Raw genomic sequence first — 27771 nt, forward strand, 5'->3', positions numbered from 1 at the left:
TCTGTACTGCAGCTGGAATATGGGCTTATAGAAGACCCCTGGGTCTGGACTTGATTCTGAGGCTGCAAGGACCCATCAGAGGTTTAGAACAAGAAAGTGACCGAGATCGGAGCTAGATGATCAACAAAGGGTTGTTCTTAACCATCTGCAGGGAAGGGGAGTCCATTACCCACTTAGGTCTTAGTTACCGCCTCTCCTCATCTCTCCCAGCAGGAAGCTCTCTCTCATGTCTGACACAAAGCTCTTCCCTGTGATCTCGAAGCTTCCTGTGCCTTGTGAATCTCTATGTCAGAGAATTTCACAGGATTCAAAGGAGACATCACTCAAGAGAAGGCAAAGGAAAATGATATTCTACATGGAGACTCAAAGGATTAACCAAATAACTTGGACTTTATCCCAAGAACCACCGAGGAGAAGAAACATAACTCACATGAGACTATTCCTTATGGGAAAAAAAAAAATCCTGTGCTGGAAAGGTACTCAAAGGAGAGGAGGAAAGGGGAGCAGAGAGGAAGAGGAAGAAGGATGAAGAGCAGAAAGAGGAAGAAGAGAAGGCAGATGAGGAAGACGAGGAAGGGAGATGAGGAAAGGAAGACGTGTGAGTGAAGCTGCACCCCCCCTCCCGCCAACATATCCAAGTCCTAAATCCTAGCACTTGTGAACATGACCTTATTTGGAAATAGGGTCTTGGTGTATGTAATTAACTTAAGGACCTCGAGATGTGTCCATCCTGGATTTAAGGCCCCACATTCAATGACTGGTGTCTTTACAAGCGAGATGAGAGGGAGGTTCGAGGTGCAGAGGCAGAGGGCGAAGGCCGCACAGAGGCAGAGATGGACGTTAGGCCTCCACCAGCCAGCAACACCAGAGCCATCCGAAGCTGGAAGGAAGGATTCTCCCCCAGAGCCGCCAGAGGGCACAGGGACCTGCTGACATCCTTTTGGACCTTGGGTCTCTAGAAGTTGTGAGAGAATAAATTCCTGTCGTTTTAAGCCACCCAGCATGTGGTCATCTGTACAAGAGCCGTGGCAGGAAACTAACGCACTTGGGGACCCCCTCTGTGGGTGTGCGTGGGGAGACAGGGTGGGGGAGCCCCAGTGTACCGCCCTCAAGATGCTTCTGGTCTGATGGTGTGCTTTACCCTGGGAAGGTCCAGCCAACGAGGGAAGTCTGAGTCTGCCAGGCCATGCAGGATGTGTGCAAATAACAGAAAAGACACTCAAAGTGGAGTCGAGTGAACAACAACTGGAGCTTAGAGTCCGAATGCCTCTGACAGCCTAAGGAAGTGGAGGCCAGGCTTTTCCACGGAGCGGGCCTTGGCCTCGGGGTCCAGTATGTGCCCTGGACACTCATTGGCGGGCTCAGGTCAGGGCCTGGACACACGCTTCCCTCTGTTTCAGTGGAGGAGTGTCTTTTGTTTCCTGAAGCCTCAGGATCATAAATAGCCCATAGAAACCCAGTGTGGGGGAAGGGTTGTAGGCATGAATTATTTTTAACTGTCATGAAAGGCCCCTGCCTAGAAGGCCCTGCACCCAGAGTGCATTACATGCACAGTGGTTCCTATCCTCCCTGGGCTCTTTGCCTCACCTATTCATAGCCTATGAGGGATCTGGGGCTCCAGCAAATGGCCCTAAATGAGGACATTTACCCTCCATAAAGTACACACGTAGATGAATAACAACTGACCGACATATGCCATGTGACAGGGTTTCTGAGCTTACAGATGTCAGGTTAGACTTTAATGCAGAGGAAGAAAAAACAAACAAACAAACACTTCCCTAGCCAAGCAAGGCAGACCCAGCTAGTGAAGAAACAAGATGCTTGGGGTGATCGGATGCTCTCTTCTCCCTGGCTGTCTCCTTTAGGACTAGTCATTGATAGGATGCATGTGTGCATGAGAGTACACGCACACACATACACACACACACCCCCGGCAACAGCAACACTGCTGGCAGACAGCCCGGTCCATGGGGAAGCCTGCAGACTTCCAGCCCAGGATGTGAGAGGGGTGTGCGTGCCCACATGCAGACAGCCTGGCTCTGCAGAAGGACACGGTAGCCCAAGCCCACGCGGTGACAAAGGGGCAGCGGCTTGTGCTCTGGCCCCTCCATGGGCCCTGTGCACCCGAGCAGTGGCCAGCGGTGGCAGAGGGGGGAGGAGGGAGCACGGAGCACAGGGGTATCGTCCCTGCAGGGGAGGCCGCTGCGCCGGCAGGTGAGTCGGGGCTGGGGGATGTGGAGTGACTGATCACAGATTCTGAGGCGTTTTGTCACTGTGACCACAGATAAGAAGAAGCTGCCACCAACACCAGTCAATGAGCCTTGAGCCGAAAGCACCCCGTTTCAGGTTCTAACCTGAGAGGAACGTCAGGGCAGAATTAGGAGGTGCTCAAACAGAAAGCCCAGGATGAAAACCCTGGCAGCTTCTCAGCTGCCCCGACGCACAATGAGACACAACAGCGAAACAAAGCCGCTCTGCCGCTGGATTCATCTGGCCTTGAGGCAGAAGGATGGGAAAATGGAATTTGGCATGCCCGCTCTGCCCTGGGTTTTTCCTTCCAGCCCAGCTCACAGTTTGGGGTTAGCAAAGGCATCTGCCTCCCTGTGCGAGAGTTCAGCAGGGCGAGGAGCAGGTTCCTCTCTTCAATAAATCATTCTTGCCAAATCCGCTCCTGAAACTCCCCAGTCACGGGTACACTTTGCCTTTATTTCTCACTCCCCATTCTTTTCCCTCACTCTAATCCTTGCCCCACACCCTCGCTGTCCTGGGGCAGAAAGAAAGCAGCTTCCACTCGGAGAAAATTTTCTGGAGTCTTCCCAAGTCAAGTGAAAAATGAAACAGAGAGGATATCAGAGAAAGCAGCACGCCTCAGACCCCACCTCCACCCCGAGCCTTACATAATCATTTCATCATCTCACTTATGAAATCAGGATAAATCAAATTCCTGTGGCTAAATTCCTCCAAGTGCTTGAGAACGGGACTTCAGGGAAGGAAAGGTCGGGGATTTACTGCATGGCCTGCGGCTAGCTAGAGCTCTGAGTGGTGTACTTTGTCAGGATTCTCAGTATTGTTTTAACTGAGATATAATTGACACATGCCATTCTATTAGCTTCAGGTATACAGTATGATGATTCGATATTTGTATGCACTGCAAAACGGTCACCAACATAAGTCCAATTAACATCAGTCACCAAGGATTTTAGTTATTTTATGCCATTTCCTAAGTTTGCACGCCTTTTCTTCTTTTTCCATGTCCTTTTCCCACCTCTCGTCAAATACCATACGATTTGACTCTGCCCTGGGCAAGCCCTCTCCCTGTTTGAGTCTCTGGGACTAGCTTCATTCACTTCTCCGAGCATCCAGCTGGTTAGTGCATGGTTAGATGCACTATTGCACCTCACCAACAGGAGGCGCCAAATATATGATGCGCTCCAGCAGGAGTGCAGGCTTTTCCCTGAGACGATACAACCAAGTGTCCTCTTTTAAAAATTCATACCCTGTGAACCAGAAGCTATTTTCATGTCTGGCTTAAGTATTTGAGAGGAGCGTGCTGGGAAATTCAGCAAAATGCAGGAGCTGTCTGCAAATAGATCTCCGAGGAAAAAGGCACCATCCTTGGCATGCTGCTGGTAGCAAGGGAGTTTTTAAAAATTAAATCTACCACAGAAAATGTGCAGGCTCTTGCTACTATAGGCAGCTCAGGGACAGTCAGGTGGATGTAAAAGCCTGGAAAGTAAAAGGTTTGAGGAACTGCTGGGTTCCTGCAACACTGCTGGGTACAGAAGAGATAGCATGGCCCAAAGAGAGCATCATTTCCTAGCCCATGAAGTGAGTGAAAGTGAGTGTTAGTTGCTCAGTTGTGTCCAACTCTTTCCGACCCCATGGGGTGTGTAGCCCACCAGGATCCTCTGTCCATGGAATTCTCCAGGCAAGAATACTGGAGTAGGTAACCATTTCCTTCTCTGGGGGCTCTTCCTGACCCAGGGATCAAACCCTGGTTCTTCTGCACTGCAGGCAGATGCTTTACTGTCTGAGCCACCAGGGAAGCCTGTCCTAGTCCACGTTGACCCACTTCTCCATGGGGTCTCTAGGTACCCCCAGAAAACTGGAGTAGCCTATAAGTTTGGGACAAATTCCCTTTTGACATCTTCAGGCAGCCTCCTCATAGGTAAAACCAGGTGAGGAAGGGGCAAGAAAAAAAAATTGTGGAGTTAGGAGACTGGCTAGTGCTTCCCTCAGTTGGCCCTCTGTTGTCGAGTCTTACAGACTAGAGTCACTGTTTTCCTGTCATCCACGCAAGAACACCTTCCTGATTAAGTATCAGCCATTTAACCAGTCATCTCTGTGCCCTGTCCACCGTGAGGTGTGAAATTGAGCAGGACCCTGTGGGGCTCCTGAGCCTGGAAGCCCTTCTGTGTCCCCCATTTCTTATTTGTAGGGAATAGACTCCTACCTCCATGACCTTCCCTGAGTCCCCAAGGGCAGATTCGAACGGTTGCTAATCAGGGAAGAGAAGGGATACAGAGACAAGGGAGGAAAAGTTAAGAAATAATAGTGCAGCCTTGAAGCAGGGTTCTGATTCCACCTCAAGGGATACACATACCAATATCTTTGACCTCTTTACGGAAGTAAAACCCCAAATGGAAGATGTAGCATTCTTCATTCCAGAGAAAACCAACCGACACCAGATTAAAAGGAACTAGAGAAGCTCATCAAGAGATACCTGAGGCATGAAGATCCTACACACACCATGATCTTATCAGGAATCCCACCCTGGAACCATTGCTATGTAACTCCTCACCAAATCCTCTTGGGTTGCGACACATAGTTTTGGGGGCACAAGCCCACTATGTCCCACTTTGTCTGGCAAAGCAATAAAACTGTTCTTTCCTATTTCACCCAAAACTCTGTCCCTGAGATTTGACTCAACAAACTGTGGAAAATTCTTAAAGAGATGGGAATACTGGACCACCTGACCTGCCTCCTGAGAAATCTGTGTGCAGGTCAAGAGGCAACAATTAGAACTGGACATGGAACAACAGACTGGTTCCAAATCGGGAAAGGAGTACGTCAAGGCTGTACATTGTCACCCTGCTTATTTAACTTCTATGCAGAGTACATCATGAGAAATGCCGGACTGGAGGAAGCCCAAGCTGGAATCAAGGTTGCCAGGAGAAATATCAGTAACCTCAGATACACAGATGACACCACCCTAATGGCAGAGAGCTAAGAGGAACTAAAGAGCCTCTTGATGAAAGTGAAAGAGGAGAGTGAAAAAGCTGGCTTAAAAGTCAACATTCAGAAAACCAAGATCATGGCATCTTGTCCCATCACTTCATGGCAAATAGATAGGGAAACAATGGAAACAATGACAGACTTTATTTTTTTGGGCTCCAAAATCACTGCAGATGGTGACTGCAGCCATGAAATTAAGATGCTCGGTCCTTGGAAGAAAAGCTATGACCAACCTAGACAGCATATTAAAAAGCAGAGACATTACTTTGTGACAGAGGTCCATTTAGTCACAGCTATGGTTTTTCCAGTAGTCATGTATGGATGTGAGAGTTGGACCATAAGGAAAGCTGAACGCTGAAGAATCGATGCTTTTGAACTGTGGTGTTGGAGAAGACTCTTGCGAGTCCCTTGGACTGCAAGGAGATCCAACCAGTCCATCCTAAAGGAAATCGGTCCTGAATATTCATTGGGAGGACTGACGCTGAAGCTCCAATACTTTGGCCACCTGATGCAAAGAACTGACTCCTTGGAAAAGACCCTGATGCTGCTGAAGGCAGAAGGAGAAGGGGACGCCAGAGGATGAGATGGTTGGATGGCATCACTGACTCAATGGACGTGAGTTTCAGCAAGCGCTGGGAGTTGGTGCAAGACAGGGAAGGCTGGCATGCTGCAGTCCATGGGGTCGCAAAGAGTTGGACATGACAGAGTGACTGAACTGAACTGAGATTTGATTCAGCGTTGGTGCACAGAGGTCAAGTTTCTGGCCTCAAGCATAGCGAAAAGAGATAGTGTCAGATGACTATCCCTTAGGCTATGGTGCGGGATTTATGGGCAAAGCTTCCGAGGAAGAAAGAAAGGGAGGTGTCTCTATGGATGCCATCTTACAGTCAAGGTTTAGAAAAATCTATAACAATAACAAGAGAAAGGCATATGCCCAATAAGTTGATGGATTTGTAGGTTAATTTGTTGGTTGTCTGGTTGGTCAACTAGTCTGTTCATTCGACTTCACTGCTTCACTTGTACCAAGCTCTAAGAGAATTGATCAGGACAGACGTGAGTTAGTCAGGCAAGGCTCAGCCCTTAAGGAGCTTCTAGAAAGGCCCACAGCTTAGAGTTACTTGGAAGTATAACGAGAGCTATCAGTGAGGTGACCCGCGCTTACTGGATCACAACGACAGGGGGCGTCCCCAAGAGAGGGACGGAAGAGAAGACATATGGGGTCCACGCCCACCGGTGGACTCACTGCAGAAGTTTAAGTTAAGTGAGGGCAGGACAAGACCACTAAGTGACACTGGCAGCAAGTAAATTACAACCAACAAAGTTCGCCGTGAGAAGCATCAAAACTGGATAGCTCCACGACACACAGCACACTAAAAGCCATCTGCATGGACATCTGGGCTGGGGTAGATTTGTGTGTGAGCTCCTGATGCAGGCGTCCCGAGGGGTTGAACTCACATTTGTGTCCATTAATCTAACATCTTAGAAGGGAGTTATCATTAGGACAGGCAGCCTAGTTTGAAATTCTGACTCTCCAGGTATAGGGGAGCAGGGGCTAGGATAAAGACCTCCGTGACTCACTGGCAAATTTTATAAGGATGAACTCATAGCCAAAGAGACAATTTCAAAGAGCAGGAGGAGCATTGAAATGGGAACTAGGAAGCACAGACTTGTGGCAGATGAGGTAGGAACATGAAACTTGACAGAGCCAATAAAATAACAGAAAGTCACTTGCAAGGAAGGCATCGGAAGTCAAGGAGACAACATGTCTCAGCAGCCTCCTATAGCACGTGTGTGTGCTCAGTCAGCTCTACTCTTTGTGACCCCACCGAATATAGCCTGCCAGGCTCCTTTGTCCATGGAATTACGCCGGCAAGAATGTGCTGTCAAACACTCTTTGACAATGTAAGGCTGGCTGCCCTTCAGAAATCAAATGGGCTACAGGGCACTTGTGGGGAGTAAGGGAAAGCTGAGTCTAGGAGGATGTTCAGAAAGCAGGGAGACTCTGCCAGCAATCTCTGCTCAGGATTTACTGAAGACTCAGCAAGTACACCCCCCACTGCTGAGTGTCTTTGGCTTCTTGATGTTTCACAGACAAGGCTCGTCCATTCTGCAGGTCACTGACCACTGGAGCCGGCAAGAGAGATTAAAGATCATCTAGTTCCTGTTTCCCAAAGATGCTGTGCAAAATGCTCACTCTGACAGATGTTAGTAGGTGTATTAAATTGGTACAATTTAATACTAATTGGTACAATTAGTATTACAATACTAATACTAATTGGTACAATTCAGAAAGTGTTCAGGGGCCAAATGAATGTGAGAAATATTGGGCTAAACATCTGAGGCTTCAGGATGCCAACCTGCTCACCTGGGGATGAGCCCCTAGTCTGGGACTCGTCAGCACCACCCTATTTATTATCATTTATTACCACATACTTCTGCGAAAATATTAGGAAGGCACATTAATCTCCAAAGGACTGTACTGGCATGGCAGTCCTCTGCAGTAGGCCGGATCCCTTCTAACTCACAGTAAACAGACTGTCACTGACATGATGTTGATAAGGGTTAAGATAAATTACAACGTCCCTCCCACCCCACCTCCCCCACACTGAGCTCTTCCAGTCCCTCCATCCATTCTGTCCTGGGAGGAAATTGGATCTGTGATGAGATCAGCAGCACCATTCTTTTCCAAACCTCCCTGACGAATCACCTGGTTCTCTGGTACAACTTGAGGGGCCCAGGCACAGACCTTGGAATCATCTGTCTGGGAGATTTCTACATGTTCAAATTTAGCTCCTATTCCCCTTTTAAAACTTTCAGCACCTGATAGGATCTCTGCATTTCCAGAAAAGCTAAGCTCATCAATAACAATAATGATAGCAACATATAACACTGAGAACATGCTTCGTCAAAGCACCCTGCTAAGGTACGATTACTGTCTCTATGTTAACAGTGAATGAACTGGGACCCAGAGAAGTTAGGTAACTGGCCCAGGGTCACAAAGGAGAGTCAGGATTTGAAAAGCACTTTTCACTCTAGAGTCTGTATATTTAGCCACCACTACCTACATGCCTACAGATAATGGGAGGGAATTCACCTGACTGTGCACCTACCACCTGTAAGGCCCTGTGCCTTCCACCCGATCATCCCGCCCCAGCCACCCAGTGGGGCAGGATGAACCCACAGAAGAATAGCTGTACTTACTCCAGTTCCTCCCTCACTGCTCCCGCCTCCCCAGCTAACAAGTGGCTGAGTCCAGGTATGAGGCTCTAGCTTTAAAACTCATACTTATTCCAGAACTTTATTGCTTCCTTGGAAATGGCTGCAGATTCATACATAATGAAGCGTGGGGTCCTTTCGTTCTCTCTCACCCCTGTGATCGTATGCTTTGGGGTGCACTAGGGAGGATCCCTGAAAACCCATGGAAGGCCTCACAGGTCCCTAAACATCACTCCTGATCCTCTTGAGGAAAAAAGGAACTCGGCTTTGATTTATATTTTGTTGTCCTGAAAGAATTATGGTTTTATCACTCACACCCATCTCTTTCCTTCCCCACCCTTAATTTCAACACCCTGATTTTAAAATGATCTTTATAGCTTGACAGTTTAATAGATGATTTTCATTCCACAGAAGCCCTCACTGTGAAAGAATGACAAGGAAAATATGGGCTGTGTAGAGATCATTTTAAAAACTTAGTGATGCAGTGAGGAAGGGGATGTATTTCCAAGCACCTGGCTCTGTGGTTTGTCTTTGCCTCTTACCAACCTTCCACGAGGAATTGTGTGGGGAGGAAACTGCAAGGCTTTCCAATGCCGGCTGCAGCCAAAGCTCTCTTCAAGCCTCCAAGCTTTGATCTCCTCTTCTCCAGAATTAATAAAATGCCCTTTGGTTAAAGTGAGCTAGAAATGTACTTTAGTATTCAGCACAATTCACTATGGCAACCTCCGTTTTAGAAAATAGGAGTGAGGAGGCTCCTGCTTTGAAACCACCAGTAACTATTGTCCCAGGTCCCTCCCAAACTCACTAGGTTGAGACCTTATCAAGCCAAGGGAAAAAAAAATCTATCCTGGAACAAATTACTATATGCAAACATGATGCAAAACATACTCAAAAGCACAACAATCTTGGCTTTAAAAATAAAGCCCCCCACACAGAAAATGAGCACCACCCTACTAATAACCTACATGCCAATTATCCCATGCACTGACTGCTGTTAATTACCCAAATGCTTGTCGGCAATACTCAGTTACTTGTGGCGCATTTCCTCTAATGTCCTAACAATAGGCAGGAGGACCAATCTCCTAGCACCTGGGAGGTGAGACCTCCCCTCCGGTGGTAAGGAGAGTAGAGCCCAGGGGAAACAGCGACTCAAGAAGGGGTCTGGTTATAAATAGAGTGGGGCAAAGGGTGAACGGAGAACTTCTTGGACTGAAGGGGGAGGGAGAGAATGGGTGGTGGGGAAGAGAAGGGAACTAATACATAGTGAGTGGTTCCTACAGGAACTATGTCAACTTTGCTTGTTGTTTTGTTTTAATGTATGTGATCTTCCCATTAAACCTAGTTAGGAAGGAATTCTATTAGACCCTTTTTACAGATGAGAAAACTGAGGCTTAGGATATTTTAGTAACTTGTACGAGGGCACATAGCTGGTCAGGAGTCACACCGGGGTTCAAACCCAGGTCCTTAACTCTTCTGAGTTACTAACACCGGCCAGGCTGACCTGCTGGTCCATGCCTCCCTGGCACACCCATCAACGGCATGGCTGTCACTTTGAGGGGGGGAACCTTCTCAGGTCTCACAATCTGCAATATGACTGTGATTTACTGCACAATTTTTGGAGTGTGCTGGAGAACAACAAAGGCCATTAGAAGTATTTTAGAGACAAACTGTGCCACCTCTGAAAAGTCAACAGACTGAGAGAAAGCAGAGGCCAAAGGAGAGTACTCACATGGAAAAGCTGAGCACCACACATAACCAGGGCCCCACCACAGGATGTGACGCTGCTTACCAGGGATGCGGGCACGAGCGTGGTTTGGAATCTACTGCTTACAAGCCGGGTGACATTGGAAACGTGATTCTCTTCTCTATGGGGTCCTAGTTTATTCCCTTGAGAAGTGGGGTTGGTACTGGGATATCAGAAGGTTGTTCTGAAGATTTAATAAACTGACATAAAACACATACTGACACTGTGACTAACTGGAGTTGGTAATAATGTTACTATTAATAGTGTGCAAAGCTCCAACTGCCTGTAGGAAAATGTCTGGAGAGGCTGACACCCTAGAAAGCCAAGGGTCTGGGATGGGGACCTTTTATCCCCTTTTTGTCATGGACGACAATATGCCCCCACCCTCAGAAGAAAGGAGGAAGCTGTGCTGTCCTCTTGACAAAATACAGATGCCCTAGTGACTGACTCAACAGGTCAGAAAAATCACAGTTTTCCCTCCACGAATGGAACTGGCCAAAAGAGTGGGTGAGGGCCGACCCCACCACTGACTGAAGCAAAGGGATAAGGAGGCCTGATGGCCCCTCTGCTGCAAGAGGTGCAGAGATCCCAGGGGGTAACATCCACCCCACAGAACATGCTGCAGAGTGAGTACCCTGACGTTCTGAAGAATGAGTACCCTGTACACGCAAAGGTAGAAGCATAAGACAAGAAAGAAGAGAGTGTCAAGTGGACACAACAAAATAATAACTCATGATTTAATTGAGCATATACTATGTTCCAGACCCTGTGTGTAGGAGCTTTGCAATAGTATATTATTTAATCCTCACAATAATCCTACAAGGAGACCTTTCCATTGCCCCGTTTTACAGATGCAGAAGGTCGCATTTAGGGCTTGCAGAAGCACGAAGCGGCAGAACAAGCAGCAGACTGAGGTCTCAGCTGCCTCAGAGCCCACAGACAAGGAAAACCCAAGGTCAACAAAATTCTGGAATGTCCTTCAGGTTCTGCCTCCTTCATCACTGCCTATGACCCCCAGGTGTCTTGGAGGAAAAGGTAACAGGTCCTCCCTGAGTTGGATCCCAAGAGCAGTGCTGAGGCTGGGGTGGTCACACACACGGACTCAGGGGTGGGACGGTGAGGCTTGGGATACAGAGGCCAGGGTCAGCCATGAAGCTGTGAGAGGCAGCGAGAAACCTGGTCAATGAGTCATTTCTGGCTCCAGTTCTTCCCTCACTCATCCAGCTCTGTGAACTTTCTACACAATGTCACGTTTGTGAAATGAGGGTGGTGGCGAAATGGAGGAGAGACTGGATGGAGTTCTTGCTGTGCACTGGAGGGCGTCCACAAGACCAAACAACTCCCCAAACCAATGTCAGAGGCACCGTGTTCTCAGCCATCTTTGCAGAATAACACACTCGATTTTGCCAAGATAGAAACAGTCACAAACATACAGTTCACTTGGCTAGAAAAAAATAGCTACAAGAATGATTCATGCATGTAATGTTCTCATCTTCTATGCCCTATGTAACTAGGAATTAATTCTCAGAAGGACACAGTGAGAGACTACAATGGATATACCAAAATGACAAGCCTCTTTTATTTTTATTTTTTCAAGAAAAAGAATGGCTATCTCTTTATATAAAAGAACTCCCTAAAATTCTCCCAGATCCGTACCAGATTTATAGGCATTTGAGATTGGAAGGACATTTCAAGATCAACTGATCTGACTCTCCATTGGATGACTAAGTCCCTTCCACAGTGTTTCTGAGGGGGTCTCCAGAGGATGCCTAAACACCTTCAGGACAAGAAACCAGATACCTACTGCTTTCTCTGAGCAGCTCGGATTTTCTCCGAGGTCTCGCTCATACTGTCTACAGCTTTGGTTCTTCCTCTGTGCCCCATGGCCATACAGACCATGCCAACTGCTCCTCCAAACAGCCTTTCAGAAACACAGCCCCCTGAGCCTTCTCTTCTGCAGAGCTGTCGATCATTCTGCACTTACAAAAACAATCTGACCACTGACATGCTGCTGTTTTGGTTGTCGTCCTTGTTTTTCTAAGATAGCTTTACTTGATCCACAATTATTCCAAGACAATTAGTCCCCCAAACAACCCAAACTGTACATTTTTTCCACCCTATATTATCAGCAACACTGAAAGCTGATTATAATCAACTTGCTTTCATAAAAAGAAGGAGTCAATCAAATAACAGACTTCAAGAGAATCCACTTTGCTAAAAGTATCAGCAGCAGGCATTCCATGTTCACAGATAAACAAGGAGAACTGTGAATGCACGTTTCTCCCCTACTGCCCATTTCCCATTGGAATTTAAATGAACAGTTTTCCAATCACAGAGCCGTAAAAATCATCAGTCATCTTTGCCACCACCTCACATTTTATGACGTAGATGCTGAGACCCAGAGCTCTCATCTCTCTCTCCGTGCCATCCCCAGATGGTTTTAAATTCCCTGTTCTGGCTTAGGCACTGGGGATACCAAGCCCTTGCCCTCCCATGTCTCTGAGCAGAGACTCACAGGGCAGTGCAAGAGAGGGAGTTTCAAACAGGTAGAAGCACACTGTTGCAATAGCCAATGACAAGTGTTTGGAACTTTGTACAAAAAACCTGGAAGGCAAAAGGCTGTTTTCCTTTCTTGTGCCTTGACTCAAACTCCCCTCCAACTTCCCTTTGTTTGGCAAACTGATCCTTTAAGACTCAGCTCAGGTCTCACCACCCACCCCCAGTACTTTCTCTCTGACTCCTTTAGCTGCCCTCCTCCTTTATGATCTTGTAACACCTTGTACAAATGTACTTAGCATCATGTTCCACACTTATCCCTCCTGTGTGCATCTTTTCCACTAGACTTGAGGCTCCTGAAGCTAATGGCAACCCTCTCCAGTATTCTTGCCTGGAAAATCTCATGGACAGAGGAGCCTGGAAGGCTACAGTCCATGGGGTCACAACGAGTCGAGTACAACTGGGCGGCTTCACTTTCTTTTTTTTCTTTTCCTGAAACTAGGGAGCTGAGTGTTAATTCAGTTTTATACATCTAGTCTAGTTCAGTTGGCATGTATGGGATTTATGAACAAATAAACATTTCAGCAGACCCTTAAGGGTTTGAGCATTAAAAGGCAGAGACATTACTTTGCTGGCAAAGGTCCATTTAGTCAAGGCTATGGTTTTTCCAGTAGTCATGTATGGATGTGAGCGTTGAACTATAAAGAAAGCTGAGCACCGAAGAATTGATGCTTCTGAACTGTGGTGTTGGAGAAGGCTCTTGAGAGCCCCTTGGACTGCAAGGAGATCCAACCAGTCCATCCTAAAGGAGATCAGCCCTAGGTATTCATTGGAAGGACTGATGCTGAAGCTGAAACTCCAATACTTTGGCCGCCTGATACAAAGAGCTGACTCATTTGAAAAGACCCTGATGCTGGGAAAGATTGAGGGCAGGAGGAGAAGGGGATGACAGAGGATAAGATGGTTGGATGGCATCACTGGCTCAATGGATAAGAGCCTGAGTAAACCTCGGGAGTTGGTGACGGACAGGGAGGCCTGGCGTGCTGCAGTCCAGGGGGTTGCAAAGAGTCAGACAGGACTGAGTGACTGAACTGAACTGAAGGGTTTGAGAGAAAAGAATTCCAGGCCAGGAAGCCCATGCAGAGACATGGTTCTCTGAAAGGGTGCAGCATGTTTATAGAACCGTGTGGGTCATTTTCCTGGTGAGAGTGGTGGGTGTGGCAAGAGTGACTGGGGTTGGGGCTTGCGGGTTAAGTCTGGGCCAGATGTGGAAAACCACATAAACCATGTGGAAGTGAGTGGATATCATGCTGTAGTTAGAGTGGGGGCAAGAAGTCTTTACAGAGGGGAATGACATCATCCCAATGGTCACATAAGTGGCCAAGGAGGAAGCACTGCATTGAGGAAATGCACAAGGCAGGAGAGTGTGTTTGGAGCCGACTGCTTGGTCCAGGACGGGAGGAGATGCTGTATTAGGGGTGCTGTGGTCCAAGAGCCCAGGGAAATTCCTGGGGAGGAGAGCACTGTGGACTGAGGTTTGAGGGTACAGGTAGAAGCAACGGGATGTGCTGAGTAAACGGAGCCACTGGAGACATGGAAGAAGCATCGAGGATGATGGCAGGGTTCTCCAGCCTGGAGCCCCAGGGCGACACAGACAATGTTAATAGAGACAGGGGCCATGAGAAGAGGGGCAGTGTGGGAGGCGGGGGGAGATCACGAGGTCTTTTCTAGAAAGATTCCTAAGGCAGTACTCCTGGATGAATTCTATAGGTGGAGAGCTACCTGCTTGACCAAAGGAAATAAACGAAATGCAAGAACATCGGTCATGAAAACCCCGAGTACAAGACACACTGTCTAATCCTCGCAGAGACAGATGGAGCAATTCTGATGATTTGAGGGTGAAAGTAACAAGTTCAGATGAGAAATCTTCTGGTTCTTAAAACCACAAATCATTTCTCAGCCAGTTAAACTGACATCTGTATATAAAATAATCTCTAGGCAATCAAATCCCATCTCTTATTTTCTGGATTCAACTGACTCACTTTCCTTTTTTAAAAAAAAAAAAAAATTATTATTACCAGCTGGCTAACAGCCTCACACCATTTAGTGGGCTCTAATCAACAGGGAGAATTCAGTTTACGTTAATTAAGTGATCCCACTCCACCATTTTATTGACTAACAACCTCATTCCTTTTTTTAAACTCATTTTTTCAAAATGCTAGGTCAGGATTTTACTGAGGAAAAGTCCACGGACACACTCAGAAGCAAACCCTTCTGCACCAAAATCAATCCATCTTTCAATCTAACAACATCCTTTTCTCTCTCATCTTACAGCAAAAGCTCCAAAGAGCAAGCAACAAGCAGAACCTCTACAGAACCAACTACCCCACTTAAATAAACAGCGAAAGGACTTCCTCAGCCCACACGGTTATCCTAAGAGCACAGAGACTGCTCTTGGTAGAAAAGAGACGGAGACTGCACACTCACCCGCTTCCTCAAGTTGTAGGTGAGAATGAGGTTCCGGGAGAAGGAGTGGGAGAAGGCCGTGTAGAACTCCAGCACTTTCTGCAGGGCGTCCCGCTTGATCACATGCAGGTCACAGTAGGTCAGGGCCCTCACGTTGGCACAGGACTGGGCAAGGGTGGCTTCCTTCCAGAACACATCTCCAAACACATCTCCTTTCCCTGAGGAGAGAACGCGGTGATGAGCAAAGTGCCCACCAGAGGAGTCTGGCCATCGGCGCTGGCTTTCCACCGTCTCCCAGGACTGCTGTCCATTCGGCATTCCACAGCTTGGGCTCAGAAAAGGCCAGGATGGTTTTAATTTGGACCTTAACAACACGCAACTTCAGAAAACTAAAAATACCATAGGATACATGTCAAAGTTCAACCAATAACTTCAGGATCACTTGTGACCTCCCGAACATCCTACACGAAACTGGAACCCCATGTTATTCTTTGTCACGCCTGGTTTTCCAAGACACTGATCATAATCCATGATGATGATACTTGTCTGTCTCCCAGCATGAGCTCTCCCGCATCCCATCCCTCCACTAACACAGTATCTGGCAACACAGTAGGAGTTCTCACAATATCTGCTGGCAAAAGAGAAGGAAGGTAAACTGTAGGTCTACAGTGATGTAACTGAGGGGCACACCCTAGGCTGCAACGGGGAGGGTGTGGACTCTTCATCAGGAGCTGAAAAACAGGAGGTGTCTCCCCTGATGAGCATGACCTACGTGGACGAAATCAGGCAAGAGTGGAGCTCCTCTTCCTCCAAACTCTGTCCACTGCCCTGAGGTTTATGTGGGCGGTGTCTCATTCCTCACTCTCTCTCCCTTCCCTCCTTCCGTGTTCCTCACCTTGCCATATGCCCTCCTGGTGGTATAAAAATGTGGGCCCTATATAAGTGGCATCTTGAGGATCCTCTTATGCCTAGCATTCCACAAGACTATATTTAACAATATATTTAATAAGTCAATAGAGTACTCATCCCACCTGGTGGTATCCTGGGTCAAACTTCTATCAATCTCCTCCAAATATTTGTTTTTCTTACCTAGGGATATTCTTCCAACCTTTCCCAGAGACTGAGGTTTTAACATATGTCTAATGCGAAGCTTAATTCATTCCTGGCACAGCCTCTGGTTATATAACAAATAGCTTGAAACATTGTTTCTCTTGCCTTTAAATTTTCAGCACTGCTGCTGCTGCTGCTAAGTCGCTTCAGTCGTGTCCGACTCTGTGCGACCCCATAGACGGCAGCCCACCAGGCTCCACCGTCCCTGGGATTCTCCAGGCAAGAATACTGGAGTGGGTTGCCATTTCCTTCTCCAGTGCATGAAAGGGAAAAGTGAAAGTGAAGTCGCTCTGTCGTGTCCGACTCTTAGCGACCCCATGGACTGTAGCCTACCAGGCTCCTCTGTCCATGGGATTTTCCAGGCAAGAGTACTGGAGTGGGATGCCATTGCCTTCTCCAATTTTCAGCACAGATAAACACAAATCTGAATCTCCAGGGAGCCAGAGAGAGGTGTTTGGGAAGGAAGGAAACACTGCAACCAGGGTGAAAACCAATCTAACAACCCTTGAGGGAGTTGTCAGCCCACGCACTCAGATCAGCCACACTCTACAGCTAGAACCCAGGTGCTGGAGACTCAGTGTGATATACAGGGAAGATGTTTCCTAATTCAGGCGAAAGGAGGCAATTAGCGTTTTAAGCATCTGGACAGAACTTGACCTTTTCCCAGACACCAGAAAGTGTCCACTCTAAGCACATACGTTACTCCACACAGGTATAGTCCTCTCCAAGCACCTCCACGACATGAGCTGAGAAGCAAATGTACTGGACACATTGCTTCACGTATTATGTGTTTGTGAAATAAAGCGCAGCTTTACTTTATGAACACAGCTTCATCAACTCAATATGAGTAGGATACAAGGTTGGGGTAGCTTTTAGGCAAATATGTGCCTGTGCTATTTAAATCCCTTAACCAGGTGTTTCTTCACCCATCTGTAATATGAGTGAGGTAACGCAGAACAGGAGCCAGCCAACAGGAATGTTCTCTCTGTGGGATACCGCCTGGCTTCCACAGAGACGGGTTCCTTCAGTGCGTGCTCCCTAGCATGCATGGAGTCCTCATCAGCAAGGCTGGACAATTCATTTACACATATGGAGCACTCTGTAACTCCTCTCTACTGCTCTGCCATGCCTCTCATGCCTTTCGTAATTATGTATTCCTGTTCCCCTAGACAATGCTCCTTTTCTGACACGCAGCATGGCAGATAGTCAAAACGTAGACCCTACTCTCATATTGCAACTTATGTCAAGAAAAGTGAAACTGTTAGTCACTCAGTTGTGTCCAACACTTTAGAGACCCCATGGACTGCAGCCCACCAGGCTCCTCTGTCCATGGGGATTCTCTAGGCAAGAATACTGTAGTGGTTTGCCATTCCCTTCTCCAGGAGATCTTCCCAACCCAGGGATCAAACCCAGGTCTCCCACACTGTGGGCAGATTCTTTACCACCTGAGCCAGTGGAGGTCTCATTCTATGTCAAGAGGTGAAGCCTAATTCCCTTTCCTTAAACCTGAACTCACTTTAATCCCCTGCCTTCGTCAACAGAATGTGGCACAAGTGATGTTCTAGGATTTTCAGGCAGGGTCATAAGAAGCCTTGTAACTTCTGCCTGGGTTTCTTGGAACACTGACCTCTCAGGATCTTCCCTCTTGGATCCAACCACCATGTTTTGAGAAGAACAAGCCACACAGGAGGTCACACAGAAGTGCTCTAATAGTCCAGCTGACAGCCAGGCTCTGCCAGTCTCGTAAGCAAGCCATCTTGGCCCTCCCGCCCAGTCAAGCCTTCAAATGACTTCAGCCCCAGCCAGTGCTGGACTGTAACCACATGTGGGAAGTTCAAGGGAGAAGCAGCAGCTGAACCAAACAACACACAGAATCGTGAGAAACAATTAATTTTTTAAGCACCAAATTTGGGAGTGGCTTGGTCAGAAGAAATAGATAACCAGAACACACAGAATCATGGAACTCTAGGCTGAAGGGCCCAGAAGAAACTACTTAGTGGTTTACGTCAGAACTATTGAGAATAGATCATTGGTAACCCCGCCTGATTCTTGTTAAGATTACTTCATCTAAGCAACTTAAGCTTCCGTCGACAGATGAATGGATAAAGAAGATGCGGTGTATGTATACGTATACGTACACATACACACACACACACACAACACGGAATACTACTCAGCCATAAAAAAAGAATGAAATGCTGCCATCTGTAGCAGTATGGATGGACTTTGAGGGTATTATGCTAGGTGAAATAAATCAGAGGGAAAATGAATACTGGATGATATTATTTACATAGAAACTTAAAAAAATACAACAAATTCGTGAACGAAACAAAAAAGAAGCTGACTCATAGATACAGAGAACAAAACAGTAGGTACCATGTGAGCAGAGGGAAGGCGGAGGAGCAATACAGAAGTAGAGGGGTAGAAGATACAAACCATTGAGTATAAGATAAGCTACAAGGATATACTATGCTGCTGCTGCTGCTGCTAAGTCGCTTCAGTCGTGTCTGACTCTGTGCAACCCCACAGACGGAAGCCCACCAGGCTCCCCCATCCCTGGGATTCTCCAGGCAAGAACACTGGAGTAGGTTGCCATTTCCTTCTCCAATGCATGAAAGTGAAAAGGGAAAGTGAAGTCGCTCAGTCGTGTCCAACTCTTAGTGACCCCATGGACGGAAAATTCTCCATCCATGGGATTTTCCAGGCAAGAGTACTGGAGTGGGATAATAACTATAAATGAGGCATAAATTGTGTTAAAAACTGTGTTACTGTATTGTATACCTGTAATATTATAATACTGTATATCAACTATACTTCAATTTTAAAAGCTATGGAAAAAATATGAGGGGAAATTGTTGAAGAAATAAACTGGAGAAATGTGGGTTATTTAGCAATATAGTCATTATATTCCCATGTCATAAAAATAGACATAAAAAATAATCAAGGGAAATATATCAAAATATTAACTAACTATTATCTGGGGATGGAGAAGTGATTCACAAATCACAATTTTCCTTGTTTGTGCTTCTACTCAAGGTATAGTATTTTGTAATTAGAAAAAATATTACTTCATTTAAGCAAAACCTAATATGTGAACATTATATATCTCAAATGAATTAGGAGTAGTCTTTCTAATTATAAAAGAACCCATAGAGTAAAATAATAGCCCCCCATGTATATTTAACATATGAGTTTATTTGTAAAAATTCAGTTTATAAACAACTCTTCAGGGGCATATCTATTGTTACTACAAAGAGCAACCATATTGCATTTTAAACATACCAGGAAATAAATCACACATCTTTAGAAATGACAATATTCCCATTGTGAAGAGTTTTCCAATCAAAGGTTTTGACAGCAACAATAAATGGAGACTAGTTCCTACTACACCAAGTATTTCACGGTGAGATAGTCATGATTAATCTGTAGGGTCTAGGAAGTCTTGGTGTTGTCATAACTTGCATCTGATTTTCAGCCCCAACTGAAAATCATACTATCTTTCTTCCTGTCAAGGCAGCCTTTTTGGTATAAATGATCTGTTAGTGAGATTTAAGAAAGAGGTGTCGGAGGACCTGTCAGATTCAAAACAAAGCCAGGACTATTCTGGCAAATGAGAAACGTATTTATGACACACATACATACCTTGGGAAAACTGTCAAAGGGAAGGACGCAGAGCATTTGGCAGCTGCCTGTAAACTACACACATTGCTGGAATCATGACTTCCTGGGTCAGGGTTACCCGTCAGAGGCCAGGACAAGCTCTATACCCACATTCATCTCTGTTCCCTAGTGTGAAATGATTGTTTGCTGAAGAACAAAAGGTAGCCCTGTTCACTTGGCAATCAAACTTCTGCAGGCAATCAGCTTATTGATTTATTTATTACACCGAGATGCTGGGTGCAGAATGTTAAAACCTAATGTTCCAGGATTCGAAAAGACATGCTAAGTGGATGTTCTCAGCTGGGAGAAAAGAAAAAAGGAAAAACAAAAGGGAGAGAGGAGTAAGGGAAAGGTAGTCTCATTAAAACTCCAAGCAAATATCCCTGTGGTAATTAATCCTCCTCCCCTCCCACCCCCCAGTTATGCGCAGCTTTCTTTCCTGCACCTCCGCTTTTGTTGTAAACATAAAAAGCCCTCTGGGGTACAAAAGCGGGGCTGAGGAACAGTCACAAAGCAGAGGTGGGAGTTGGACACAGGACTCAGGTGGCACTGGGAGAGGGAGGGGAGCCCTCGGCAAGGAGCCCAGCACAGGAGGAGACCAACATCCCATAGAACAGGGGTCCCCAACCCCGGTCTGCAGAGCAGAGATGAGCGGCAGACAGGTGAGTGAAGCTTCATCGGTATTTATAGCCATTCCCCATCGCTGGCATTACCGCCTGAGCTCCACCTTCTGTCAGAGCAGCTTAAGATTCACGTTGATGTATGGCAAAACCCATCACAATATTGTAAAATAATTATCCTCCAATTAAAATAAATAAATTAATTTTTAAAAAAAGATTCTCACAGGAGCGCAAACCCTACCATGCACTGTGCACGTGAAGGATCCAGGTTGTGTGCTCCTTATCCCCCCACCACCATCCATGGAAAAACTGTCTTCCATGAAACTGGTCCCTGAGGCCAAAAAAGGTTGGGGACACTGCTATAGACAATTTGATGTCATGAAGGCAGAGACTGAAACAGCCTCTTTCAGAGGCTGAAGCAGGGAGGACGGTGGGAGTGTGGGAGGTTGGGAGGGTTAAGAGGAGTGATCGGGGAAAATTCAAGAGGTGCTGGGACTCAGGGATCTGAGAAGATCCGACAGCCTGAGGTCCAAATGCTAAAGAGCTGTAGAAATGGACAACTGAGTTTACAACACTCCAGAAAAAGCCCTGTTTCTCAGACTGGCTGTGAGTGAGCTTGGAGGGGTCAGAGCAAAAATGAAATTCCAGCTGCTTCTCGTCACTATTCCCTATTACGCCCTCTCTTAAGGACCACTCAGACTGGTATCCTATACTAAGCAAAACATAATTCTGCAGTTAAAGTCATCACTTGCTGCTAAAATCATCAGCCACTTCTAGGCCCATACCAGTTGGAAAGAACTGATCCAGTTACTCACGCAGCTCTCGGCAGGCGCTTTTCTGGGCGCTGAGGCACAGCAGTGGGATGGCGGATGTGATGGAGGGAGAGAAACAGGGCAGGTGCTGCTAACACGCCAGGGGCTATGACGGGAGACAGAGACGGGCGCTCGGCTCAAGCTCAAAGGGCAAGAGAAGGCTTCCGGGGAGATGTGGCCTCTGAACTGAGACCTAAAGGAAGGGCTCCGGTGAGCAAGCATAAAGACAATGCACATACTGCTCTTACAGTGAACGCGTCAGCCTTCCACAATTCCTCGCTGAAATGTTTGTCTTACTCTTTGGACCTTGATGCCTTCAAACTGCAGTGCTGGAGAAGACTCCTGCAAGTCCCTTGGACAGCAAGGAGATCAAACCAGTCAATCTTAAGGGAGATCAACCCTGAATACTTGTTGGAAAGACTGATGCTGAAGCTGTAGTATGTTGGTCATCTGAACAGAACAGTCGACTCATTGGAAAAGTCCCTGATGCTGGGAGAGATTGAGGGCACAAGGAGAAAAGGGCATCAGAGGATGAGATGGCTGGATGGCATCACTGATGCAATGGATGTGACTTGGGCAAACTTCTGAAGATGCTGATGGACAGGGAGGCCTGGCATGCTGCAGTCCACGGGGTCACAAAGTTGGACACGACTGAGTGATCGAACAATAGCAGCAAATACCCTGATCGAGATCTTTCTTAGGCCCAGAATGAATGTATACCTAAAGTGTCAGAGCAGTTTCCCCAGTAGGGCTACTCTTTTCTTTGACATTCCTGTTTTCACTTTCTGCAATTTTGTATTTTCAGTTTTCCCCTAGTCATTTCAGCTCTCTAAAGGGACTATCTTAGGCTTATCAACTTAATGCATATTCTATCTTCACAGCCTAAGCCTCAGGTGGAAAAAATTAAGCACAACTGTTAGCTTTGACCTCTGTTGAAAAGATTATAATTATCTAGGCCTTGCTGGAACCCTGAAAGCTAATACTTTGATTTTTTTAAAATGTTTTTGGTAATTCTCTTCACTGCTTAGGTCCTGAGTCACACCCAGTCAAGTTAGGTCAGTGTTGTTACTATTCTTTTAAAATATCAAATCTACATTTGTATTTGACCATCTATGAACTCCAATGATTTCATCTATAAAAGGGAAATTGGGGATTGACACTTGAAGTAGAAAGTACCTACTTCCAAGATTTGTAGAGAGGATCAAATGAAATGATGTATTAAAGTGCTGTACAAACAGGAATAAAAAAAAAGACACAGCACAGAGATGATTCCGGGGAGCGGGAGCAGCATGTACAAAGGCCCTGAGGCACAGCATGTGGCTCTTCAGCAGGACCGAACGCTCTCTGTATTTCCCCACGTTTTGGATTATCTGCTCCCTCACTAGCCTGTAGGGATGAGCATGGACAGCGTATTTTGCAACCCTCTGAGGAAAGCGCCTGGTCCCTCATTCAGCTGCAAACTCATCTAAGCACTTTCCAGATTCCACAGTGAGCATGTGCCCCAACACTGCCGCCCACCCCTCCCCAGGAGGCTGGGAGAGGTGCAGGAACACAGAGTGCGGTGAGGGCCGGCCTGAGTGCCTTTATGCCTCTTCTCTGGGGCATCGGGAAGTCTTTCGCCCTCAAGCCATTTGAAAACTAGGGGGACCTTGCCACTCACTGCATCGGGAGGGTGAAACGTGGCAGCAGAGATCCTGGCATAAGCAGAGAGGCTCTGAGGGAGAACCGCTCTCTCTCCTGGCCCTTGGGGTAATTCAGCTTAGGGGACGTAACACGGAAGCTCGAACAATCTTTCCAGGCAAGCCCCGAGCAGACTGCGCACACCCACTGAACCGGCTGGCTCAGGAGGATTAGAATGAGGCCGTGGAGAGTTCTCAGACCTCCTGGACTCGGGATACACACCAGGCATGTGAAATCCAGGTCCTCGCCGTGGTCCTCAGACTATCTAAGACACGAAGAGAACTGGCCAAAATCTCCTCCTCCCTGGTCCTTCCCCTGGGGTGTTTTCCAACTACTTTTTCATCCACTCCCTCAACAGAGGCTTCAGGCCAAACAAGCTCACTTTGAGCCCAGATGCACCCTGCTGGGGGCTGGTGGGACCGCCAGCCCCTCCTCCGGACTCTCCACCTCCAGTCACACAGGTTCTTAGACTTCCTCCAGGTCCGGCTCCCCGCTTCCCTCTGGGCCTTCCCAGCATAGCCTTGGACACTCCGCCCTGCTCCCAGGTTTGGATAACTCCTTCTTGTGCCTCAAAATACACCCACACCTCCTCCCCAACCCTTGACCATAAATGTGCCCTCAGCACTCTGCAAACACGCCTCATCTCTGCATCACCGCATCCCCAGCTGTGTGTCTGGCACACAGCAGGCGCTCAACAGTTGTTGAATGCATAAAAAAACCAAGGGCACTAGGCATCTTACTAAACCTCCCCACTCTCAATTCACTCAGCTAGAAGATGTGGGTAATAAAACCCACCTTTCAGGACTGTTGTAAGACTCACATGAGATAATATGAACAAGGCACTTAGCACTGTGCTTTGAGCACAGTAGGTGCTCAATAAATAGTAACCACAATAAAGAAGAATCCTCAATAGTATAAATCAACTATACTCCAATAAAAATTAAAAAAAAAATGAAGCTAGTCAACCATGTGACAATTAATGTCACTGCAAAAATGGCCTATAGTTTCAAGCAATAGCAATCTACAAACCATTCATTTTGAACACTGGCTACTTGTCCAGGCCTGTGCTGTTTGTTGTTCTCAGATTTATTTCCATTCAATAAATATGTATTGAGTGCCTATCATGACATTGTGCTAAGTGCTAAGGGATATGATATCAAGAGTGAATTAGTTCTTAGCCCCATCCACCAAAGTATATTGAAGAGTTACGGTAAGAGTAAAGATAATAGGAAGCAGAATGCCATGGGGGAGGGGAGATGCTGGTGGAAATCATTCTCAGAAAGAGTTCTGGGGATTAGGAAGAAAAATTTAAAGCATGCATAATAAATTTTCCTGTTCAACATTTAAAAAAAAAAAAATAAGAGTCCTCTGTAACAGCCCTGTGGTGCAAATTCCACAGGGATCATCAGTCCCATTTTGAAGAGAGGAGTGAGCTCCAGAGAGGTTTAAATGATGGTCCATGACCCACAGACTTTCCCCACACTGCAGCCTCCACACGGGAAGAGGCTTCCCAGTGACCCCAGGGCTCATCCTCTGCAACCCCTCCCTCAAGCAGCTTCCTCTTCAGTCAACACCGAGAGACCTCTAACTCCGGCAGGCACCAAGCTGGGTGACAGGAAAGAGGATAAATCGGGGGCTGCTTTGATCTTCAGGAGCCACGGCCAAGGAATTCACATGTACCCCAGAACCACTTCTCTCTTACGGAAACGGAATCCACGACTCTCAGCTGGGCACACAGGTGGCCAGAACCAAGGCTGCACCGCACTTATGTGAGGCCCTCTGTCCGAGCTCTGGTTAAGGGGAGGGGCACGGAGGGATGGGCCCCCCCCCCCCACGCGGGTCCTGCCCTGCCCTCCTCTCTCCCCGCCTCCTCCCGACCAGAACAGGATGGGAGCTCTCTTGGACCAGGGAGCCCAGGTGCCAACCTAGTTAGGATGAAGCAATAGGCTAGAAGGAGGCTGGCTGCCTGACACCATGAAGTTGCCATTTCAGGCCCCTATGCCTGGACTGCTGGCTACATGAGACAAAAAACAAGCTTCTGTCTTATCTAAGCTTCTACTATTTCGGGGTTTTGCTGGATCAACCGAACCTACTTCCTAGCCAATTCAGGAGTCCACTATCCGGTGGGGCTGGAATGTGTTTGACTCTGTCGGAGTAGGTATATACACGCCTATTTCCTTCACCTGTTCCAGGAAAAAGCATGGACTTCCTTATGTCTGAAGGTTCGGACAGTAACACGACGGTGGAGGCTCTGACAGCATATTCAGAGCAAAAGCTCCAGCGACTTGAGCTAAACACCTTGGTGGTACCCACTGACCTCCCACCAGCCCTGACTGTGGACATGAGGCCAGGATCTACTGAGGAGTCCCTGTGCATCAGGCCAGGGGCCAGCTAGGGACCCTGTTTCAGGCATCCACTATGTACCTCGCTGCTAAGATCCAGGATTTCAAGCTAATTTTGAAATACTGAACTCTCCCTCATGTATTTATGGACATTTCCCTTGCATTGTCTGAGACCATGGAGGAGCGAAGGTAAACAGAATTCTGACACCTTGTAAATCTTGCCTCCTATCTGTAGTGAAACCACAAAGCCCTTGTTCTTGCTGGGGAAAAAAAAAAAAAAGCTGGCAGTCTGTGATCTCTGCTTCATCTCTTGCAGTTTAGAGACATGAGAATGTACATCAAAGACAGACAGACATGGTAGAAAGCTCATCCATTTGCCTTCCCGTCTGGGCCATGAAGATCTGTTACTAGGAATAAAGCCTTAGCTTTAAGTGTCAGATCCTATTGGATTATGCTGTGGTGTTGGGTGCTTAGCCTGTATGTTTTATTGGATTTCTTTTGCCAGCAAAGAAATCAGGGAATGGAGAGGCTCAGGAGGTTGAGGCTCCAGGGACAGGTTCACCTCAATTCTCACAGGGATGTCTTCTTCTAGAAAGGTTGGTCTCATGTTAGATTTTGTAGGAGAGCTCAGAGATGTTCAAGAAATACTTGTTTTCTTTGGACGTTGGTAAAAAGGAGAACAATTGTTCTCTGCAAAACATCTCTGTACTAGAGGTGGGACATTGGTGTACTTCAGCCATATATCTGGCTAATGAAAACCACCCAAGAACTTGTAACATTATATACCGGGTGCACTGTGAACTGTCCCTGACTCTCCCAGGCAGTTATCAGATTAGGAGTTTCCAAAGGTGGGGTTACCTCTCACTACCCTTTTGCACACAGTTCGATCCAGTTCAACAATTTGGCCCAACCTATTATGGATCAGGCAGTGTTCCAGCAATTAAGGGAGATAGAACAAAAAGACAGGACATTATCTCTACGTTCAGGGGGCTTACAGTGTAAGGAGACAAAACTTACATGGGTGAAACAATGAAGTCATTGTTTACAAAAATGTAAAACCAAGCTATGTGAGAGGCTGCTCTAGGAAATCAACCTGGAATATTCACTGGAAGGACTGATGCTGAAGCTGAAACTCCAATACTTTGGAAAGAGCCAACTCATTGGAAAAGACCCTGATGCTGGGAAAGATTGAGAGCAGGAGAAAAAGGGGGTGACAGAGGGTGAGATGGTTGGATGGCATCACCGACTCAACAGACATGAATTTGAGCAAACTCCAGGAGACAGTGAAGGACAGGGAAGCCTGGCATGCTGCAGTACATGGGGTCAAAAGGAGTTAGACATGGCTGAGCAACTGAACAACAACAAATCTAGGCAGAACTACTGAGATTTCACGGAGAAAAAGAGAATGGAGCTGGCTTTCGACAGTGAGGCAAGAGAATTTAGACACATGAAAGAGATGGATAATCCCCTCAAACAGCAGGGGGAAAAACTGGATGATCAGGAATGAAGAGAGTTGGTTTGGGCTCTGCTCTCCTTTCTGTAATGGCTCAGTTTCTTGGTGGTGTTATCTACACTGTCTCCACGTTCTCACTGTTGAAGGGGAATGATTTGTCCCTATTCCTGATGGTTCCTTCCTGGAAGGGAGCTCCAGGGGCACCACACTCCTGGCTTCTGTCGCCCCCTCATCTGATTGATGAGTCTGGGAGGAAATCCGGCACGTGTGCAGGCCAGCCCCTCCTCTGTCCTCGGGATCTGCCTGCTGGATGCTTATCCTCTCTTGTCTCTCTGGTGGTCCCTTCTGCCACCAGAACAGAGCTACAGGACAGAGCCTCACAAGTGTAGGCTTGTGCTGGTCAGCAACACAAGGGTGGGTCTAATCCTGGGACTGAATATTGGGAAGCCTTCTTGGATGCAAATATAATGCATATTCTCCAATATCAGCTTTATCACAAAAGTGAAAGGTGATATTTTGACTGGTACCGATCATACGTATTGTCTCTCTCTCGGTTCATAACTTCGGGAGAGATGAATACAAATTATGAAGCACCCCTGAACCAACACCCACCTCTCTTCATTTCTCAAGCTCCTCTAATCTTGCTTCTGACCTTACACTCAACACTACTCACAGTAGTCAATAACTTCCCCTGATAACAGCCTAAAAGATATTTTTCAGTCCTCAACATATTAAAGCTCTTTGATTCTAAGATACATTTAAGTTGTTTGGCATGCTTTATCTCTGAAATCAGAACAGATTTTACAATCAATGATCTGTCACAGCTTAACTGGCAGCATTGTTCCTCAGCGGGCCATAGACTATTGGTGCATCTTTATCATCCACAGCATCTGCTTGTCAACAGAAATGTGGTTCTGAAGCACTTGAAAATGCCCTT

At 46.8% G+C, this 27771-nt stretch overlaps 1 protein-coding gene across 3 annotated transcripts in view; it reads right to left on the reverse strand.

The window, feature by feature from the left end:
- KCNH1 (potassium voltage-gated channel subfamily H member 1) overlaps positions 1-27771 on the reverse strand; it is a 512797-nt gene that overhangs the window by 78088 nt on the left and 406938 nt on the right. For all 3 annotated transcript variants that reach the window (XM_081489690.1, XM_081489691.1, XM_081489689.1), the window contains exon 10: positions 15179-15375. In XM_081489690.1, the coding sequence (XP_081345816.1) occupies positions 15179-15375 (197 nt within the window). The remainder of the gene's footprint in view (positions 1-15178; positions 15376-27771) is intronic.

This window comes from Giraffa tippelskirchi, chromosome 5, assembly GCF_054371585.1.
Source record: "Giraffa tippelskirchi isolate mGirTip1 chromosome 5, T2T-mGirTip1v1.2.pri, whole genome shotgun sequence".
Classification (NCBI taxonomy): domain Eukaryota; kingdom Metazoa; phylum Chordata; class Mammalia; order Artiodactyla; family Giraffidae; genus Giraffa; species Giraffa tippelskirchi.